Raw genomic sequence first — 22,225 nt, 5'->3', positions numbered from 1 at the left:
TGAACTCTGGGCCTGAGCGCTGTCCCTCAGCTCTTCAGCTCAAGGCTAGCACTCTACCACTCGAGCTACAGTGCCACTTCCAGTTTTCTGGTGGCTTATTGGAGATAAGAGTTTCACAGACTTTCCTGCCCGGGCTGGCTTTGAACCGTGATCCTCAGATCTCAGCCTCCTGAGTAGCTAGGATTACAGGTGTGAGCCACTGGCACCCGGCTGCCTTAGTCTTTATACCCATTTTCTTCTACCCATTTTCTTCTTGATGGATTTTGTTGTTGTTTGTTTGCAGTCCTGGGCTTGAACTCAAGGCCTGAATACTGTCCCTGAGCTTCTTTTGCCCAAGGCTAGCACTTTACCACTTGAGCCACAGTGCCACTTCTGGCTTTTTCTGTTTCTTTTCTTTTTTCTTTTTTTTCTTTTTTCTTTTTTTTCTTTTTTCTTTTGATCGATCATGGGGCCTGAACTCTGGGCCTGGGCGCTGTCCCTCAGCTCTTCAGCTCAAGGCTAGCACACTACCACTTGAGCCACAGCACCAGTTCTAACTTTTTCTGGTTATGTGGTGCTGAGGAATCGAACCCAGGGCCTCATGCATGCAAGGCAAGCACTCTACCCCTGAGCCACCTTCCCAGCCCTGGCTTTTTTTGTTTCTGTGGTACTGAGGAATCAGCATGCAAGCATTCTCCACTAAGACACATTCCCAACCTGGATGGATTATTCTAAGGTTATTGGTTTTTTTTCTATGCTGGGAATAGCAGTATAGGGCCTTTTGCTTGCTAGGCAAACAGAACATTTAACTTTTAAGAACCTTCCAGAGCCAGGCATAGCAGTGACATATTTGGTAATCCCATCTACCTATGAGGTAGAGATAGGGAAATCAAGGTCTTAGGCTGGCCAACCAAAATTTTGAAACTCTATCTGAAAGACAAACTGTAAGCAAAAGGATTGGAAGTGTGACTCAAGTATTAAAGCCCTTGACTAACAAGTTCAATCCTCAGTAAGTACTGAAAACCAAAGAAACTTCAAGTCTGACTACATCTTTTCCCATTAATAGATACAATTTTTATGCTTTTTTTTGGTTGGTTGTGGGGCTTGAACTCTGGGCTTGGGCGCTGTCCCTGCACCCTTCAGCTCAAGGCGAGCGCTCTACCACTTGAGCCACAGCGCCATTTCTAGTTTTCTAGTGTTTTATTGGAGATAAGAGTCTCATGGACTTTCCTGCCCAGGCTGGCTTTGAACCGTGATCCTCAGCTCTCAGCCTCCTGAGTAGCTAGCATTACAGGAGTGAGCCACTGGTGCCCGGCTTTTATGCTTTTTTTGAGCCAAGCACATATAAATTTAATTTAAAAACTTTAAAAATACAAAGAGCTAGGGTACTTGTGTGGCATACACCTGCTACCTAGAGTCTGGGAACAGGAAGATCACAGATTAGCCATGGAAGAAGAGCTTGTGAGACCCCCCTGAACCTATAGCTGGCTAGAGTGGTGTGTACTGTCACTCCAAGCTATGTGGAGGCTGAGAATTGGGAGGATTGCCATTCCAGGGCAGCCTGGAGTTGGAGACTTTGTCTCCTTGGAGGGAAGCTGGATGAGATAGCTGCCCCCAGGAAAGGCAAGAAGCATAAATAAATTGTAGTCCAAGCTATCCAAGGTGAGAAAACAGGCCCTGTTTGAAAATAATGAAAAATAGATCAATCTGGGAGGTATGGGTCAAGTGGTGTATCTCCTGCCTGGCAGGCACAAGGATCGGAGTTCAAACCTTAGTGTTAGGTTTTTAAAAGAGGTAGCCGAGTAAGAACTGCACCACGCACGTGGTATTCAGGTAAGGGGTAGGTTTATTCAGTAGACCTGCTGGGACCAGGCAAGGTTGGCACTCCACGTGGCTGGCAAAAAAAAAAAAAAAAAAGAGCGTCTGGCCCCCGGTTAGGCCCTATATAGGGTAGGGGGCAGGGAAGGGTGTGTCCAGGTAATGGGAAGTGGGATCAGGTGGGAGAAAGGTGTGGCCACATCAGGTTAAGATGTGACCTCAACGGATGCAGATGTGACCTCTTCCAGGTGTCCCAGTTGCCTAGGTAACGCAGATACTGGGCGAGGTCTGTTCGCCGTCCAGGAATGGACCTTGCACTTAGTACTGTCAAAAAGCAAGAAAGAGAAAGAAAAAAGAAACAAAGAAAGAAAGAGAAAAAAAAGAAAGGGGAAAAAAAAGCCAAATATGGTGGCACTTGCCTTATAATCTAGCTGCTTAGGAGGCTGAGACATGATTGCTCAGCTCAAGCCAAAGAGCTGGAAGCCAACCTGTATAATATAATAAGTTAAGAAAAAGAAAAGAAAGGAAGAAGAAAAAGAAAACTGCCAGACTATTTTTCAAAGAGGTAGGATAATTTTATGTACCTACTAACACTCTGTGTAGGTAGTCTCTAAAATTTTAGCTATTCTAGTATGTCTGTGGTGGCATCTGATTATAGTTTTAATTTGCATTCCCTTAATGATGTTGTTGTAACAACTAACATTGTTGAGCATGTTTTCATGTGCTTATTTGCCGTCTGTGCATCTTTTTTTTTTTTTTTTAATTTAATTTTATTGTAAAGCTACTATACAGAGGGTTACAGTTACATGAGTGAGGTAATGAGTACACTTCCTCTTGAACATTGTTACCCCCTCCATTGTTTTCCCCCTACCATCCCCGTCTGTGCATCTTTGATGACATATTTATTCATGTTGTTTGCCCATTTCTAATTGTGTGGGGATTTTTCATGTTGGCTTCATGAGGTCTTTACATGTTGAATAGATGTTCTTTATCAATATAGGATTGTTAAATCATTTGTCCCATTCTGTGACATGCATTTTAATACTCTCCCTCCATCTTCCTCCTCTCCTCCCGTCCTCCCTTTTGGTGATACTGTGTTTTGAGCTCCAGGTCTCCCCCTTGCTTGGCAGGCACTCTGCCATCTGGGCTGTGTTTTCAATCCTTTTGGCTTTTGGTTATTTTTCAGATGAGGTCTCTTTTTTGCCCACAGCTGGCCTCTAGCCTCAACCTTCTGTTTCACAGGAACCATAGGCAGGCATTCTCTAATCTGACTTGCTTTTTGTTGAGATGGGATCTTGTCTACTTTTTGTCCTGGCTAGCTTTGAACTGTAGTCCTCTCCATCTCCACCTTCCTAATTTATTTTCTTTTTTGCTGGTCCTAGGGCTTGAACTCTGGGCCTAGGTGTTGGCCTGAACTTTTTCTCAAAGCTAGTGCTCTATACTTGAGCCACAACACCACTTCCAGCCTTTTCTGAGTAGTTTATTGGAGATAAGAGTCTCAGGGACTTTTCCTGCCCAGGCTGGCTTCCAACTGCAATCCTCAGATCCCAGCCTCCTGAATAGCTAGGATTATAGGTATGAGCCACTGGTACCTGGCCCTAGTTTTTCATGCTCTCTGTCTAAATAAATAAATAGTGGTTATTTATTATTATTATTATTTTCAGTCGTGGGGCTTGAACTCTGGACTTGGGAGCTGTCCTTCAGCTCTTCAACATAAGGCGAGTGCTCTACTTCCTATTATTTTATTTATTTACTTGTGTTAGGGGTCGAACCTGGGGCTTGCACATGCTAGTAAAATACTCTACAATTGATCTACATCCTTACCTTTCTGGTGTATTTGAGGACAGTTTTAAAAGTATTGTTCTCCAGCTTATTAATTTGTTTTTATGGATTGTGTTTTCAGTGTTCTGTCTGAAAAGTCTTTGCCTGGTTCAAGCTTAGAGTGTTTTTCTGTTTTCTTATAGCAGTTTTATAGTTTTAGATTTTGCATTTAAATGTCAGATTCATTTGGGGATAGCTTTTGTATGTGTGCAGGGTATGAGTCTACATTGTGTGTCTCCACATGCAGCTGTTAATGGTCCTAGAATGATTTGTTGAAAAGGCTTGTCTCTATTGAATTGCTTTTAAATCTGTCAAAAATCAGTTTTCTAACTGGGAGAGAGTGAGGGAAGGGGCAACATTGTTCCAAAAGAAATGTACTCTTTACCTGACATATAACTATAACCTCTCTGTACATATAATAACAATAAAAATTAATTTTCTATGTATGGACCCAATTCTAGATTTTTTCATTTTATTGATCGGTTTGTATCCCCAAATCACTATCTTCATTCCTCTGGGTTTATAGTAAAACCCATAGGGTTTGTGAAATCAGAGTAAGATAGCTTTGTTTTTCTTAGCTGTTCTAGGTTATTTGTACTTTCATATGCTTTTTAAAATTCATTTGTCTATTTCTGCAAATAAGCTTGCTGGTATTTGGATTGGAATTGTGATCAGTCTTGATAGAACTGACAGCATCATTGAGCTTCTGCCCCATGAACATGTTTCTGTATTTACTTAGGTTTGAATTTCTCTCAGTATTGCTTTGTTCTTTTCAGTGAATAGGCTTTTGCATTTTCTGTCAGACAAATCCATAAATATTACTTATTTGATGCTGATTTGTATTGTTTTTTAAATGCATTTTATCTTTAAAAGCTACTCTGTGATCAAATATATGTAATAACTTAAAATTTGCCATTTTAGCTGTTTATTTTTTTTGGTGGTATTGGGATTTGAACTCAAGGTGTCTTGCAACTGCTAGACAAATGTTCTATCTTGTAAGTCACATTTCTAGCCCTTTTTCTTTAGTTATTTTTCAGATAGAGTCTCATGCTTTTTTTCCTGGGTGGGCCTTGACTGTGATCCTTTCTACTTACGTTTCTTACATAGCTGGGGTGACATGTGAAGGCCATGTCAGCCTTTTTTGCTTTTGCAGGAGCTGATCTCAAACTGCAATCCTCCCGATCTCTAACTGTTGAGTAGCTGGAATTACAGTCATGAGCCACGGTGCTCAGCCATTTTAACCAATTTTAAGTGTGGTTTAATGTGTAGGGTACTGAGCTACACCTCCCACTCCCCTCCTCCCCCCCCAGCCTTTTTTGCCTGTTCTGGGCCCGGAACTCAGGTATCATTTCTTTCAATACTCCTTCCAACTCTGTCCTCTTCTAAGAAACTTCCTGTGTTGTTTATAAGAAATCACTCCAGGGTTCATAGGCACTTTGTTCATGCTTCAATATCTTCACCCCTGCTTTGTTTGGGATTGTTTTGATTATAGTACCCTAAGTTGTACCTAGTATTTCTTATGCACTTATTGTCTACTCTGATTTTACTTAATTCTGGTCATTGTATTTCTAAAAAAAAACAAACAAAAACAGACATTTTTACTTTAAGTTTGCTTTGAGTCTTTAAATATTTCCTTCTCAACTTTTTTTTTCTAGTCATGGGGTTTGAACTCAGGGCCTGGGTGCTATCCCTGAGCTCTTTTGCTCAAAGCTAGCACTCTACAACTTTGAGTCACAAGCTCCACTTCTGGTTTTCTGGTAATTAACTGGAGATAAGAGTCTCACCAACTTTCCTGTAGGCTGGCTTTGAACTGTGATCCTTAGAACTCAGCCTCCTGAGTAGGTAGGATTATAAGCATGAGCTACCAGTGCTGGTTCCTTCTCAACTTTTTGAACATAAAGAATATAATTATAATAACTTTTAATCAAACCTAGGTCCCAGGGGCTGGGAAGGTGGCTCAGTGGTAGAGCGCTTGCCTTGCATGCATGAGGCCCTGGGTTCGATTCCTCAGCACCACATAAGCAAAAAGAAAAAAGCTGGAAGTGGTACTGTGGCTCAAGTGATAGAGCGCTAGCCTTGAGCTGAAGAGCTGAGGGACAGCGTCCCAGGCCCTGAGTTCAGGCCCCACGACTGGACCCTCCCCCCAAAAAAAAACCAAAAAAAAAAAACCCCACCCAGGGCCTGGCACATGGAAAGCAAGTACTCTACCACTGAGCTATACTCCCAGCTCATGTCCACTAATTCAGACATCTAGTTAATTCTGGGCTAGTTTTGATTGATTACTTCATCTCCTTGTTGTTGTGAGTCAGTTTCCTGCTATTTTGCCTGTCTGGTAATTTTGATTGGATGCCAGACAATGTGAATTTTGTCTTCATGATTGCGGCATATTTTTGAATTCATATAAGCACATTTGTTTTGACTTGGAAGACTATTTTGGGTCATGTTTTTAAGAGGTTTCAGGTGAGGTCAGGGCATGCTTGGTCTAAGGTCAATAATTTCTCATTGCTGAGGCAAGAAGACCTTTTTGTGTATTCTACCCAGTGCCTACTTTTTCCACTTGGCTGTAAGAACAGTGCTTTTCCTTGGCCTTGCTTCTTCGTGTTTATGTAGTATCTGTTCCACTGGTCTTATGGTCTGCTCCTTCCCTCCATGCTCTGTTTTGTAAATTCTAACCACTTGAATCTCCTAAGTTTTTTATTTTGTATTTTTTCAGGTAGAAAAGAGTTTATTGTGGGGGGAGGGGTGCAAACTGAGGGCCTGAACAAGGTAGAGGCACCTGGAGACAGAGGGGGAGGAAGAAGAGAAAAAGAAAACCTCTCCTGGGTTTTTAATCTCATTTGACTGTCCTGGATCTCCTGACTTCTCTTCCCTGTGCTATAGCTAGTAAACTCTCCTTGGTGGGGTAACTGTCCATTATGAAAACATGTACATTTTATCTGTTTTTGTGTTTCAGTCAGAGTCAATTTAATCCCTGTGATTCCATTGTAGCCAATATGACAAGGATTTTACTTTGCATTTTCCATTTCCACTCTCCTATCTGTCATCACTTTACTCTAGATACATCTTTCCTTCATTCTATTATTAGGAGGTGGCAAACTGTGGTACTTTTCCTTTCCCATACAACTTTTGTTCTTTGAGGTTTTTATTTATTTTTTTATTAGTCTTCTTTTTCTTCTCTTCCCTTCCTCCTTCCTTTCCTCTCTCTCTCCCTTCCATGTTTTTGTGGTTCTTAGGGTCAAACCTAGAGCCTTGTGTATATATATTCTTCTACCACCAGGCTCTCCTTTCATCCTTGCTTAATTTTCTATGTACCTTTTGATTAGTCAGAGCCCTCAGGAGCTATCTAAATTTCCAGACTGTTGATTCCTTTAGGTATTCTGTCATCAAATTCATCTTGCTCAAGTCAGAATCTTCTGCTCTATATCACCAATGCTTCTATCATCAATAGTGTCTTTTGAGATCTTCCTTCACCCTGGACATTATCCCTCACTGCCCTTCTTTGTTAGGTCTCCTGTTTTTTGGGTCTCCAGTCTTCCTCTTTGTTGGTTTACTTTCAAATTTGGCATAGCACATTCTCTGTAGTTTCCTGAAGAGGAATGTGTATGGGTGTAGGTTTGAGTCCTTGCCAGAGATATAGATAAATATAGAGATCTAGGTTAGAAAAGGTTTTCTGAAAAATTTGGAGGCATATTCTGTTGCCTTTTAGGCCTGGGAGTTCACATTTGTGTCTCATTGTGACAAAATACTTGAGAAAATCATGTTTTCAGTCCATGGCTGCTGAGTTCTATTGGGGCCTGTGGTGAGGCAGAGCATTATGGTGGAAGGACATGGACCCTAGTGGCTGGGAAGCAGAGAGACAGAGAGAGGGAGAGAGAGACAGACAGTAGACAGAGAGGGATACCCTTCAAGAGCATTCTCCCAGCAGCCCACTTACTCCAGCTAGGCTCCACCTCTAGTTTCTACCACTTTCCCAATAATGCCATCCATTTATGATTCCATCAAAGGGTTAATCCATTGATTAGGTCAGAGCCTTAATGATCCAGTTACCTTTCAATAGCACACCAACTGGGGACCAATTCTTCAAGGTGTCCGGAGACACTTTAAACCTTGTAGTTCCAATTTCTTTGTGTTTGAAATGAGCCTTTGATTCCATTTTATCCCATTAAAAAAAATCCACATCTCACTAATCTAGATCTTCCAAAGAAGAGGCTTTATTTACTAAAACTTTGGAGTTCTACTTGAAAAAATTGGAAAGGAAAAAATGGTTACATTAAATCTCTTTGGATATTGACACACACACACACACACACACACACACACACACACACACACACACACACACACACACACACACACACACACACACACACACACTTGTGATTGTGGTTGTTTTGGTGCCAGTCCTGGGCTTGAACTCAGAGCCTAGTCACTATCCCTGAGCTTTTGTGTTCAAGGCCAGTGCTCTACCACTTGAGCCACAGCTCCATGTCTGGCTTTTTTGGTAGTTAATTGGAAATAAGTCTCACAGCATTTCTTGCTTGGGCTGGCTTCAAATTCCTGTTCTCTTATCTCAACCTCCTGAGTAGTTAGCATTATAGGCTTGAGCCACTGGGACTCAGCTTGGTATGATTTTCTTATCCATAAAATGTGGATAGAGCTGAGCGCTGGTGACTCATGCTTGTTAATCCTAGCTACTCAGAAGACTGAGGTCTGAGGATCGTGGTTCAAAGCCAGCCCAGGCAGGAAAGTCCATGAGTTTCTTATCTCCAATAAACCCCCAGAAAAACCAGAAGTGGTGCTGTGGCTTAAGTGGTAGAGGGCTTGCCTTGAGCTGAAGAGTACAGGGACAGCACTTAGGCCCAGAGTTCCAGCCCCGCAAAAAAAAAAAAGTCTCACAGACTTTTCCTGCTCCGGCTGGCTTTGAACTGCAATCCTCAGATCTCAGCCTCCTGAGTAGCTAGGATTATAGGTGTGAGCCATCAGTACCTGGCTTCTTTACTTTTCATATTGTGTTTCATGGACTAGAGTAGCAATATCCCTAGAAATGCAGACTGTGGGAGCTGAGCGCCAGTGGCTCACGACTATAATCCTAGCTACTCAGGAAGCTGAGATCTGAGGATCATGATTCAAAGCCAGCCTGGGCAGGGCAGGAAAGTCCGTGAGACTCTTATCTCCAATAAACCACTAGAAAACCAGAAGTGGTGCTTTGTCTCAAGAGGTAGAGCGCTCACCTTGAGCTGAAGAGCACAGGGACAGTGCCCAGGCACAGAGTTCAATCCCCATGACCAAAAAAATGCAGACTGTGGGGTCAGCACTTGCATTTGTCATTTGTATGTACATGAAAGTTTGAAGAACAATTTATCTTATGTGTTCATGGAGCAAGTATATGTATTTGCTGTGGCCATATGGTGCTAGGTAGAGTGGCAAGTGGGTCAGTTTACTTTTGTCTACTGCCTTGTTTGTAATTGTTTGTTTCCCCTCATACAGGAAGTATGTGTGTGGGGCGGGGGGAAACCTGTTCTTATTTTGTGCATATAACATTGTATATCTCTGAGGATATTATCGAGAATTTTCCATCTGAAATTTTTTTCTGCAGTGTTTTGTCTCATTTGATATTCTTTTTTTTTTTTTTTTTTTGGCCAGTCGTGGGGCTTGAACTCTGGGCCTGAGCGCTCCCTCAGCTCTTCAGCTCAAGGCTAGCTCTCTACCACTTGAGCTATAGCACCACTTCTGGTTTTCTGGTAGCTTATTGGAGATAAGAGGTTCACGGTTCCTGCCTGGGCTGGCTTTGAACCGTGATCCTCAGATCTCACATTCCTAAGTAGCTAGGATTACAGGTGTGAGCCACCAGCACCCAGCTCTCTTTTGATATTTTGTATGTTTTACCTTTTCTCTCCTGTTAGAGGTTTCCTTGGGTGTTTGGGAATTTTTGTTTTCTGCTTCTGATCAAGGGAAGGACTTAGAGGGACTACTTTGCTGGTGGCCTTGTTGACTAAGCTTTGTATGGTGACCCAGATGGGCCATTATTGGGAACCTTGAATGTTGGTATATTTACATCTTCCTTGGCCTGGTCAGAGTCTCTAGAGAAGACACTGCTTGTCTACTGCCAGAAGATGAAGGCTTTTAGTCAAGAGCTTATACATAGTGTTCTCATGAGGATCTCTCGATTATGATTTGTCTTCCTGTATCCCAGGGTGAACACCTGGGAGTGACTGACGACGATGGGGGGGAAGGCCAGGAGGTTTGGCTTGCTCCCTCCCTTTGGCAGCTTTACCTCCTGGGCACTCCAGCTGAGCATGTCAGGTGCATGTGACAGCACTGGCTTCTTTCTGTCTCTGTACCCTGTATGCTATGTCTCCAAGTGAAGTGGGGTTTCCTTTCTAGGCCATGGACTTCAGCAGTTCTTGACCTTGGCAGCACCAAAACGTTAAGCATTTTGCTCTCCCCAACCTTCTGGGAGCCATTCCTTCATAATGCCTTGGACCGGATAAGCCCTTCCCCTTTCTTCACTGGTCACTTGGGCAGGCAGGGTCCTGACATTTCTCTCACTCCCAGGTTCCCTGCACTGGCTCTTCCACTTCTAGCTTTTTAGTGAGAACAGAGTCTCAAGGACTTAGCTGCACAGGCTGGCTTGCATACTCCCAGCTCTTGTGAGGTTGATGGTAGACATTGTCCAAAGAGTATGAGCAATGCACAATGTAGAGTAAATATTCTGCAGTGCACAGCTCTGGTGAATCCTCACCACTACTCTTTTCCCCACCCAACCTCCGGGGCCTGACAATAGGCCTCTTCAGCTTGTGGCTCTTGCTGAGGGAGTGGGGGCTGGGTAAGGCCTGAGCTGAGTGAGCAGTGGGCACTAGGCAGGGTAACAGCTGGGTGGCCTCTGCCCAATCCTGGAAGAGCTGGCAGAAGCTGGCTGCAGAGACCCTGACTACATCTTTTCACCTTTTATTCTCCTTTCTCTAGAGCCATTGCCTGACTCTGGTGCCATGACAGTGCCTGGGCAGCATGATAAGTGAGAGGCAGCTCGCTGCAAGTTGTCATCCTAGCCCTGGCACCTGGTCTGCATGGTATAAAAGGCACAAGACCCCAGAAACCTACAGGAATTAGCTCTCTGTCACATGCTAAGTGGTTTGTGTGTATGGAGGGGAGGGGAAGAGTGGTCTGGGAGCCTGTTAGAGTGCTCAGTATCCTGTATGCTGAACTCAGGATTGAGATGCTTCTTTCGCTGGTGGAAAATGGGCCTGCTTCATAATCCCTTCTATACTAATTTGATACAGGTGAGGAGTTTACTGTCAGGTTCTTTCCTAGGCCTCTGAAAATTCTGTCTCCTCCTTCACTGGAGTTAGAGAAGATGGGTTATAGAAGACACACATGTTTAGTGTGTCTGCCCCTGCTTCCTTGCCCTCACTGTCATGAATCTTCCCTCCCATCAACCCTTGTGGTGTTCTGTGCCTTCCTCCAACAGTCCGATAAGAAAGCTCCTTTGTGGAGGTGGGTTCCAAACTCTCTCTCTCTTCCCAAGGAAGAGCCTGAATTGTCCTTGGATCTGAAACAGCTTTGTGGCAGCAAAGTAGCTTAATGAGTCTGGGACAAGAGTGCTATAATGAGATTGACAGTCCTTTCCCTTATGAAGTTACTGGCTTTTCTGGATTCGAACTAATGGAGAGCTACAGACCTGGGGCAGAAAGAGGGCATTCAGACAGCAGTAACTCAGGATAAAAGAAGCTGGCCACCAGCCTGGGAATGTGGCTAAGGGGTAGAGTGCTTGCCTAGCATGCGTGTTACCCTGGGTTCAATTCCTCAGTACCACATACAGAAAAGGCTGGAAGTAGTGCTGTGGCTCAAGTGGTAAAGTGCTAACCTTGAGCAAAAGAAGCTCAGGGACAGTGTCCAGGCCTTGCGTTCAAGTCCTAGGACTAGCCAAAAAAAAAAAAAAAAAAGAGCCCGGCGCCGGTGGCTCATGCCTGTAATCCCAGCTACTGAGGAGGCTGAGGATTGAGGTGCAAAGCCAGCCCAGGCAAGGAAAGTCCGTGAGACTCTTATCTCCAATAAACCACCAGAAAACCAAAAGTGGCACTGTGGCTTAAGTGGTAGAGCGCTAGCCTTGAGCTGAAGAGCTGAGGGACAGCGCCCAAGACCAGAGTTCAAGCCCCATGACTGACAAAAAGAAGAAGAAGGAGAAGGAGAAGAAGAAAGAAGAAGAAGGCTACCTTTCTCTACTGTCTGTTACAAAGGCTGAAGTCTGTTCAACAAATTCCAACCAAGTCCCTTGCCAGATTCTAGTTGCTTGCAATATACAAACCACATTAGAGATGTGTACAAATGACTTCCTCTGAAAAATTATGTATGAATTAGCTGGGGGATAAAGGAGCAGTGACCCTTCAAGAATTGGAAATAATAGATAATTTAAAAATGCTTATGATTACTTTCTACATGTGCCATGTGTTTATACTATCCTTGTTTATAAGTATTCCTTTACTAGAACATCATTGGAGGTTGGTAGCTTTTCTGTTTCCATTTGGGGATAGGAAAAGGTAACTTACAAAAGAGGTGGTATTTGATTAGAGTATTGGAGAGTAAATAGGAGTTTGCCTTGTAAGCGAAGAGCCTGTCATAAGACTACCTGAGAGACATTAAAATTAAAGAACAGGATATGTCTAGAGAAAGTCAAGCATTTGACATGATTGGGACAGAAACATCTGAAAGGAATGGTAAGAGGTGGAGGATGGAGAAATAGGCCAATGGTGGATCCTGAGGATGTTATGTGCCAGCAGGGGTTTGGTTCAGGAGTTACTGAAGGACTCAAGCAGGGGAGGGACCTCAAGACGTTCAGCTGACAATAACAACAGGCACATGCCTGGTGCTGAGCTGAGTGAGCTAGTCATTATCTGGCTTTTCATAATAGCTCTGTAAGGAGATTCTGCTTATCCCCACTTAACAGATGAGGAAATTGAGGCTTAGGTGATTTACCTAGATATTGCCTAACTGGAAAGTGAGGACACCCCTTCAGCCATGTCTGTCTGATTCCTGATCCTGATAGTTTAGTCTGGGTGGGAGGAGGGCTAAGGTGGTTGAAGCAAGTGATTTGTTGGCAGGCCCAATGGAGTTAAAGGAAGGAGCAAGCCATGGGTAGGTGGATCTGTGGCTTCTGGCCCCAGTTGGCTTGTGATGTTTGCAGTCTGATGCAGGAGCACAAGTTAGCAGAGTTTTGGAGATAGAGATGTGCTCCATTTGAGTATCACCTAGTAAAGTAGCCCTGTAAATTTCTATAATGTGAGTCAAGAGCTGTTGGAGCTCAGGAATGGGGACAGCGCAGGGTGGCAGTAGGAGGCCTGAAAGGGGGGGGGTAGGGTGGGGGAGTAGCCCCAAGGAAGTGGAACATCCTGTGAGAAGGAAGAGTGAGGTCAAAAGCCTTAGGAAATTCTAACAGTTAAAGGGGCTTCAGGGCCGGCTTGGGCCTGTAAGCCCATAACTCAGCCATACACAGCTCAGCCTCTCCTGTCCTCTGGACCTAGGCTAGCAGGCTCCTTTGAGCATAGAGAGGGGGAGGGGAGATGGGAGGGAGAAGCCAACTTATGTCCTGGAGATGGAGAGGGTGTGGACAGTGGTAATGTGTCTGAATCACACCCTTCTTTTCATTGGACCCTGGCCAGCCTCCTCAGACCCGTGTGATGTCAGAGCAGGCTGACCTGAAGGTGCCAGGTTGCCTGGTACAGTTCCTTTTGGGATGAGAATCTGCGGGGAACCAGCCTGGGCTTGATCCAGAAGCCGTCACCCTGCATAGAGGTGAGTTGAAGAGGCAAGATAATCCCCTGGTTGGGGAAGGAGCTGTAGATCCTCCTCTGTTCCCCAATAAATTTAGTCCTCCAGGGGCTAGAGAAGTGGGAAGCGGAAGTATAGAGAGGATCAGCTTGTAGCTGGAGTTAGCATCTATTCTCAAGAATACGGTAGATTATTTTGGAAAAAAATCCTCTTGGCCGGAAATTGCATGTCATATCTGTTCCTCAGTGTGGATTTGTCACTTCACTGATGTTATGGGAGAGGCTAAAGAGGGGGGTGAGTAGTGGAGGTAGGCTGTCCCCAACCACTCCTGGTTCCCTTTTAGCTACATGGTGTGGACAGTCAAAGGGACAAGTGAATACCAAAGGGGGTACATGTAGGTGATTTCCCCAAATCCCAAAGGTAGTTTGGGCCCTGGGGATGTCACACAGAAGTATTGGGAGATAGGATGTCTGGGAGCACAAGGCAGGTAGAAAACAGGAAGGAGGAATGTTTTGGATCAGTCAGATACTTCATCCAATCAGGGCAAGGAGGAGTGGGCCTGGCATTTTCAGCCTTGTTTTTTGCTAACTCCCGCTGACTTTGGAATTCTTGCATCTGCTTCCAATGATTTTTGCCATTGCCATGATAAGGTGCCAAGGAGCTTTTGCTTGGAATAGAACCAACGATCCTGGACTCCCTTCCCTACCCTAATGTCCCAAACTTGCCCAATGAGAACTACTCAGAGAGCTCCTGGAATCTGTGCTTGGCTTTAAGGCCTAGAGGGGAGAGGGTATTTCGGCATCTCTCTCCTCTGCCCTGGCTCAGGGACAAGGAAGGTACCTGGAGCTCAGCCCTAACTAAACACATCGTAGGATGGAGTCAGTGAATGCTTCAGATGCCATCAGAATGAGAGGTTGTGCATGGCACCTTGGAGCCCTGGGGGCTGGAGGGAGAGGAGGAGCCTCTGGAGTTGCACTCTGGAGGAGCTGGCTGGCTGTAAGCTCACCTCCGGCTGGGGGAGGCCCACCTGTGTGGGCACGTGTTGAAGCAGAGCATGGGCTCTAGTCATTCTGAAATCACAGAGGCCAGCCCCTGCACACTGGCCTGCCTCACTTCCAGGCTCCTGTTGTGCTGTCTGGTGGGGAAGGAGAGATGAAGGCCTACTGAGAGGTGCGGGTGCTAGGGTGGGACTGGGGTGGGCCAATGGGCAGACTAGCCAGTGAGGGAGGCGTGGCTTCCGCCACTGCTTGGGGAGTGGTGCTGGCTGCTGGGCAGGTGGGTCCCTGACATTCTTGGAGCAAAGGAGTAGACACCGGAGCGAGCAGGTGGAGGAAGAGGATTCAAGCCCGGAGATTGTGAGGTCGCTCAAGTAGAGTGGGGTCAGAGGGTTGGGGGTTTTGTTTTATTTTTGGCGGCTTTTTAGATGAGTATAGAGGCGTTTGGATCCCAGAGGACCTAACTGGAGGCGGCCGCGGGCTACGAGCAGCAGTGGACCCGTGGTCAGCAAGGTGGAGCTGCTCTGGGGGTCACCGCCTGCTGGCCGGCCGGTGGCGGGGGGGGGGGGGGGGGGGCGCTGCCGGGAGGCCAGTGCGGTCCGGGAGGAGGTTGGGGGAGGGGATCTCAGAGGCCTGATCATTGCTGGTAGCCATGGAGGGTCTGAGGCCGTGGGTGCATGGATTGTCCTCCCGGAGGATGCTCAGAGCCTTCCCCCCCCCCCCCCCCCCCCCCCCCCCGCACCGGGGACGCAGGGCAGTGACGCCGGTGCCGCCCGCCGCAGGGGCGGGGGCTGCGGGCGAGCACTGCTTCCCTCCGGTGCTCCCGACCCTGTGCGGGGACTTAAGGCTGCATGGGGGAGAGACCTGCTTACCAGCGCCTGGCTAGGGGCGAGGAGGGACAGCAGGTAATAAGGACAAATAGAGGATAGCCAGCCACCTGGGGCCCAGGTCTCATCCTGTGCCCGTGAGCTAGGGGCTCCGCCCCGCCCTGCCTTCGGCAGCAGCCTCCTAGGAGTCAGGGGTGACTGTGCTTCTGGGCCCCGGAAATGATCTTGAGGACAGGCGGGATGATGTGTTTGTGGGGGCAGATTATTAATATTAGGTTCTCCGGGACTCACTGATAAGCTGACCTTAGGGCTTTCTGCATCTCTCCCCAGAAGCCTAGGAAATACCACTTAGGATTTAGGTTGTCTTGTAGGGGAACTGAATCTTTGTATCTTGGTCATTTCCATTTACTGGCCTATTGAATGTATATACCAAGCAAAACGTTCCCTTTTGCTTTGGAAAATATGGTCACATTTGCTTTCTTTCCCGTTGGAGATCAAGCACTTCCTCAGCTAGTCAGCAGATGGCAGTAGCTGATAGGAGAAAAGGAAGGTACTGGAGAGTTTTGAGGCAGAAAGGTCAGGTCTGTGAGAAAGGGGTTCAGAAACTGACCTGGCTCTACCCTTACCCTACCTCCTCAAATATAGGTTGCTTCTCCTCACAACCTCTCAGCTGAATTTTTGGGTAAACGGCTAAACTTGTTTTTGCTAGGCATAAAAGTCAAGGTCAGACAGAGTTCTTGAGGATTCCGGTCATGTCTTTCTGGGGTAGCTAGAATTTTTAGTCAGTCCATTTCTAATCAGGCTCATCTTACAATGTAAGGAATATGCCTGCTGAAGTTCTTTCTTTTCTTTTTTTTGGCTAAAGTTATTTTTTTTTTTGGCTAAAGGTCCCTGGTTCTGTTTTGGGAAGTGCCTAATGGAGGGAAGGAAATCAGGATTCTTCTTTGATTTGATCTATGTAGCTTCAGAATGGCCTTGTCTATTAGCTTTGACTTGACCCTTAGACTAAAGGGAGCCTGTACTTTGCTGTCTCTACAAGCTTGTGTGGTAGATGTTGATAATGGAGAAAAGGGACTGATTGCTCAGTGTACCCCCACACTCCCACCCCAGGTCAGACTAAGAAATGTCTGTCCTTTCAGGTAAGGAGGTCAAGAGCTGTAAGAGACTTGGAAAGAGAGCCTGGGGTACTGACTCCCCAAAACTCAGTACTCACCCACAAGCCATCTGAGGCTCTGTACTGGTAGCCATCTACATAGGGACAAGAGAGCAGTATGTAAGAAACAGGGGCTCCTTGGGCATGGCCAAAGAGAGGGCTTAGGGAGCAGGAGAAGACTTCCTGCAGCTGTCAGGTGTGTCTGGGGGCTACATAAGGGGGTGTGAGAGCAGCTGGTATCCTTTGAGGAGGGGCAGAGGGACCATTTGTTAGCTCTAGGAATGTGGGGGCCCATGGGGACTTGATGGAGTGTCTCTAGCCCCCTTAAGCGGAGTCTGTTATCTGGGAGGAGGTGCTATAAAAAAGATATCCTGCGGCTGAGATCCTACAGCTTTGGGTGGGGGCTCCCAGCAGAGGTCTTGGGCATACTTGGTTTTTGTTGTTGTTGTTTTGTTTTTAAGAAAGCCTTGAAGAAAAAAAAAAAAGAAAGCCTTGGACTTTTGCCAGCTAATCTGGGGAGAAGGCACCCTGGATTTTGTGGACAGTACACAAGCAATCCCAGGGGAGAAGGTGGAGAATCTCATCCCCCCATCCCGGCTCTTGGCTGGACTGCCCCACTCTGGCAGGCCGCCGACTTCCTATTTCCGTCGGGCACCAGGGTAACAGGGCCACATTAGGGTCTGAGCCAGGAGACGCCCAGCCAAGGCTGGGACTTGGGGTGGGGGAAGGCCCCTGAAGGATCTGTCTGCAGGGTCCAGGAAATACTCTGGTGTCCAAGTCCCAATTCAGGCTGTATTCTAGCCACCATAGCCCCAGACAAGCTCATATAGGGACCTGTAGCCCCTTTGGCTGCTTGCTGTTGGATTCATAGCCACAACCCTAAAATCCCAGGAGTTGTCTGCAACTGTTGAGAGCTGCAGTAGAAGCCACAGACAGGAGGCTTTGTGTATGGGAAAGCAGGGGGGCCAGTAAGGGTGACTGGGAGGAAGAGTCCCCCCCATTTCTGCCGTCCTCTTGGCAGTGATTCAGAAAGGTCCTTTTTCATCCAGTGTCAGAGCTGCTCAGCTGGGGAGGGAGGGACAGAGGGAAGAAGGGAGGGCGGGCCAGCGAGCAGTCCAGTCGGGTGGGGGAGCCCAGGAGTAGGGCTAGAGTTGTGACCACTGCACTGGAGAGAAGACAGAAACAGGACGGAAGACTGACGCTGTAGCCAGCTGTGAAAATCTAGCCAGCCTTGCCACAGAGCAAAGGAGACCACCCATTCTTCTGCCCTATTTTCCACACCAGTGTGGGATTTGGAGACTCCTGGGACAGCCCCCAAGCTAACTGGCCTTCGGGCAGAGCAGAAAACTCGGGAGCTGAGGCTCTTGCTTGTCACTTAGTAGGCCATAGCCACAGTGACCTGCTCAGAGGTTTGGTTCTGTGGAGATGCCGGTAGCGCGTCGGTTCCCTGGCTTAGAGCTCTCCTTCCCTCTCCTGGCCAGACTGCGGCGACGTTTGTACACAGTGAGTGTGGAGTGGGGGACTGGGTCAGCCCCTCAGCCCCCATATTTTAGTGAGGGGCCGAGCTGGACTGGGGATGGCTGAGAAACTCTTCCCTTGAGGGCTTGACTGAGTAGTGTGGGCTGACTGGCCTTTCCTTTCCAGCTGCTTTATTCATTCTTGACCATGTGTGTTAGGAAGGTGTATGCAGGAGCTGCAGGAGCCAGGTTATGCGTGTGTGTGTCCACACTAGCCACAGAGTCACATGGTCGAACACAGGTACTCACACCATGCTGTGCTGGGGTTCAGGCACATACTGAATTGGCGACTGACTGAGTGAGCTGGTGGAAGCTGCAGCAATGCTGTGTACTTTGTGGACAAAGAAATTGGAGCTGGAGGAGAGGTGGTCTGTCTGGGGCCTCCCTGGCTTAGCAGTACAGGCAGGACTGGAACCCTGACTCCTTTCTCCTCACCAGGAGACCAGTGTTCTTCCCAGTCTTCCCACACATACCCTGAGCAGCGTGTTTTGTTAGCTTGTGTGCTGTGCTTTCTAAGTAGCTCCAGGGGAGGGGCCTCTGGGTTTTCCTAGCCTTGACCATCCAGGGCCTACATAGCTTTAAGCTGCTTTCTAGAGCCCACAGGAGGACAAAAATGGCACCTGAAACCCAGGGATTTGGGGGGTGGGGTTGAGGAGAAGACCCGTAGACTGCTTGGGCCCATCTGGAAGTGGAGCCATATGTAGCTAGTGGGGTCACTGTCCCGGGGCAAGGCAGAAATGGAGGGAATGCTGGCTGGCTCCTCCTGGCTGGGCTGAGGGGAGGAGCTGCCCCATGGCCAGTGGTTTTCATAGTGCACCTTTGGATTTTATTCTGAAAAGCAGTGGTCCCCCTTCTTTGCCTCAATTTTTTTTTTTTTTTTTTTTTTTTAGGTTAAGTAAGGGAATGCAGGGAATATTTAGAACTGGCATAGAGTAACTACAGTTTTGAAGTATTCTATTTTCTCTACTGTTTCACAAGTAAAATTAATAGGAATGTCCATATTAACTGTGTATAGTCAAAAAGCCATTGCAATGCCAACTGGAGAAATAAAAGAGGTTGTGGTGTGTTAGGACATTGGATACCATATGAAAGTAGTGAGATGCTAAAGCCTCAGATGCTAATGGCACCATCTTCAAGGGATGTTTTCAGATAAGGGTAGATTGCCTTCATTGACAATCATCCAAATAGTAGACTTGTGCTGTGTTCTAAAACAAAGTCTAGTTTCTCTCCAATGTATACACATAGTTCTTTTCCAGGAAAATTCAGTTTATATTGAAACTACAAAAATATTTTGTTGTTCATATGTGAAATGGAAATTGAATCTAGGTTTGGATGATTACAAACAAATTTGTCACCTACATTAAGTTGGGTTGTATTTGGGATAGTGGTTGAGACTGTCCTGTGGATTGCAGGATAGCTCATGTTGTTTTCCTCCAGTCACCCATTCAGTGTGATTAATGCTCCCGCATACATTGCAACAACCAAAACTTCCATAGTGGGATATGCAGCCCTTATGTAACCCAAATGAAGTTGGGCAGCAGGCCCAACTGCCTGGCCTAACGCTTGGGGGCAAATGGAGGGCTTCTTGTTCCCATTTGTCACTCTCTGTATTGCCTTGAGCTGACTGTAAACTCTGAGCTCCTGGCACTGTGTTGGCCACCACTGGGAACATGTGTTGTGCCTGTGCTGTTGGTGCCCATTCCTTTTAGTACATCTTAAACTGTTGAGAGTTGAGGATGAGGCCATATTTAGGTGGAGAAGGAGTCACTTGGCCCATAACCTAATAGCTGGCTTTTCCCCAACATTGGTCTTCCTCGTTGGAAATAAAGGCAGGGTCAGAAGTGTCTGACCAAGCCTCAGATGTGAGATGTCTAACTTGGATGGGGATAGGTTTGATGTCTGATAGGTTTGTCTGCTTAGCTTTGAAAGTACTACTAGACCCATGAGAGTGTAGGCTAGAGGTCATTCACTGATACCCATTGGCTGATTGTGGTCTACAGAAGTGTTTTGTTTTGCCAGCACAGTGTGTGTGTGTGTGTGTGTGTGTGTGTGTGTGTGTGTGTGTGTCCTTTTAAAAACTAGCATTAAACTATGTGCTGGTAGGTCATACCTGCAATCCTAGCTACTCAGGATGCTAAGACCTGAGGATTGAGGTTCAAAGTGAGTACAGGCAGGCAATCTGAGAGAGAATTATTGTAGAGACACAAGATCAGCAGAAAGCTAGAAGTGAAGGTATGGCTCAAGTGGTAGAGCTCCAGCTATTAGCAAAAAGAGTCAAAAGAAAGCTCAAGACCCTGATTTGAAGTCCTAGTACTGGCACAAAAAACCCCCAAAAAACCCGAAAACCCAAAACAAAACAAACAAAAAGAATTAGTTAGACAAGGGGGTTTTATTTTCACAAGTCCTTGCTGCATTCAGAGTGTCTTGATCAAAGTCACCCTCTCTGTGTATTTCAAACTGGAATTTGTTGATAGCAGGAGAAAGATGAAAATGAGAAGCAGGGTACTATGGGTAATGTGTACTATTTGTGGGGTTAAAAACAAAGTCTCAAAGGGCACATAAATGACATTATTAACAGCTGGCTTCAGAGATGTTATACAGAAGGAGGAATAAGACTTCTATGTACCTTTTGAATATTTTAACATATACATATATCATTTTAAAAATTAATGGCAAAATTTTGCATGAATTTAGATGTTTGGTATAGAAAAAATAGCAAGCACTGATAACACTGAGCCATAATCTCTTGTGACAACTATCAACAAGTGAGGTACCCATTGATAGTGGGGTTTGAAAGCCAGCTTGGGTCCACGCCCCTCCCTCTCTCCTTTATACTTGTAGCCCTGAAGGTACCTGGGTGGTAATAGCATGGCCTTTTGAGTAGGAAAGGCTCTTGTGATTTCAGGCACTGGGAGGAGCTTGACTTCCGTCTTTCTATGAGGTCTCTATGATGTGAGGAACCCTGTCTTAGATGGGTTTCCAAGACACCAACCACCCCCTCCACCACCAGGTTTCTATTTAACAGTTTGGAAGTAAGAGCATGTACATTTTCTAGAGAGATAATTGATAGTTTTAAATTCAATTTGGGGGCGGGAGGGCACATGTGTGTGTGTGTGTATGTGTGTGATTCTAGAGCTTGAATTCAAGGCCTCAACACTATCCCTGAGCTGCTTTTTTCTCAAGGCTAGCCCTCTACCACTTGAGCCTCAGGTCCACTTCCAGCTTTTTTGGTAGTTTTTTTTTTTTTTTGGTTGTGGGGCTTGAACTCTGGGCCTGAGCACTGCCCCTCAGCTCTTTAGCTCAAGGCTAGCACTCTACCACTTGAGCTACAGCGCCACTTCCGGTTTTCTAGTGGTTTATTGGAGATAAGAGTTTCACGGACTTTCCTGCCCAGGCTGGCTTTGAACCGCGATCCTCAGATCTCAGCCTCCTGAGTAGCTAGGATTACAGGCGTGAGCCACCGGCGCCCGGCCTTTTTTGGTAGTTTATTGGAGATAAGAGTCACATGAATTTTCCCGCCCAGGCTGGCTTCGAACTGCAATCTTCAGATCTTAGCCCCCTGAGTAGCTGGTATTACAGGTGTGAACCACTGGTACCTGGCCTAAATTCAGTTTTTAAAGGGCTTGTGACTCCTGGAGCCTTTAAGAGCAGATGAGAAACGCAAGCATGAGGTTAATATCAGATCATTCAATTGTAGATCACAGATTTGGGAGTAAGAACCTGACTCCTGATTTTTCTGGCACCAAGGCTAGATCTCAGCCGCCCTAAGTCTACCCTTTTTGCTGGTGTAAGAATAGGGGGAAGTGGACACAGTTGTTTTTGGGGACCAAGCAGCATTTTGAGTCCTTTCAGGAAGCTGTAGGGTAGGTGTGGGTGAGCTGAGGGCCAGCTCACCCTGCCACCTCCCTGTATCCCTTGGTCCCTCAGCCTCTCTTCCTCCCTACAGAGGCTGGGAAGCAGCAGCATGCAGCCAGAGGAGGGCACAGGCTGGCTGCTGGAACTTCTGTCTGAAGTGCAACTACAGCAGTACTTCCTGCGGCTCCGCGATGACCTCAATGTTACTCGCCTATCCCATTTTGAGTATGTCAAGAACGAGGACCTGGAAAAGATCGGCATGGGCCGGCCTGGTAGGTGGGGCATGGGCTTTGCTTGTCTTTTTGCCTCTGACCGATTACTTCGTATGCTCAGGTGGCCCAACACATAGAAGAATCCCTTCCTGGGCCTGTGATTCTCTGGGGTAGCAGCCTGAGTATCCTAGAGCCCCTGAGTGAGTCAGGAAGACACAGTGGATGCTGCTAATGGGCATATTGCGAACAGTTCGTATTTGTAAAGGTGAATTGGAATTTGAGG

General features: G+C 46.4%; 1 protein-coding gene across 13 annotated transcripts in view; it reads left to right on the top strand.

Moving 5' to 3' along the window:
- Tnk2 (tyrosine kinase non receptor 2) overlaps positions 1-22,225 on the top strand; it is a 46,086-nt gene that overhangs the window by 3,371 nt on the left and 20,490 nt on the right. For 3 of the 13 annotated variants that reach the window (XM_042668033.1, XM_042667998.1, XM_042667954.1), the window contains exons 1-2: positions 17,737-17,861; positions 21,822-22,002. In XM_042668033.1, coding sequence (XP_042523967.1) covers positions 17,784-17,861; positions 21,822-22,002 — 259 coding nt within the window. In that variant the 5' untranslated portion in view covers positions 17,737-17,783. Of the gene's footprint in view, positions 1-17,734; positions 17,862-21,818; positions 22,003-22,225 lie in introns of those variants that run through there. The other 10 variants (XM_042667946.1, XM_042667962.1, XM_042667979.1 and 7 more) reach the window with 7 other exon arrangements.

The sequence above is a fragment of the Dipodomys spectabilis genome, unplaced genomic scaffold (assembly GCF_019054845.1).
Source record: "Dipodomys spectabilis isolate Male_0828 unplaced genomic scaffold, ASM1905484v1 ptg000017l, whole genome shotgun sequence".
Lineage (NCBI taxonomy): Eukaryota > Metazoa > Chordata > Mammalia > Rodentia > Heteromyidae > Dipodomys > Dipodomys spectabilis.
Note: the sequence above shows the minus strand (reverse complement) of the source record. Positions and strands in the feature narration are given on the sequence as shown.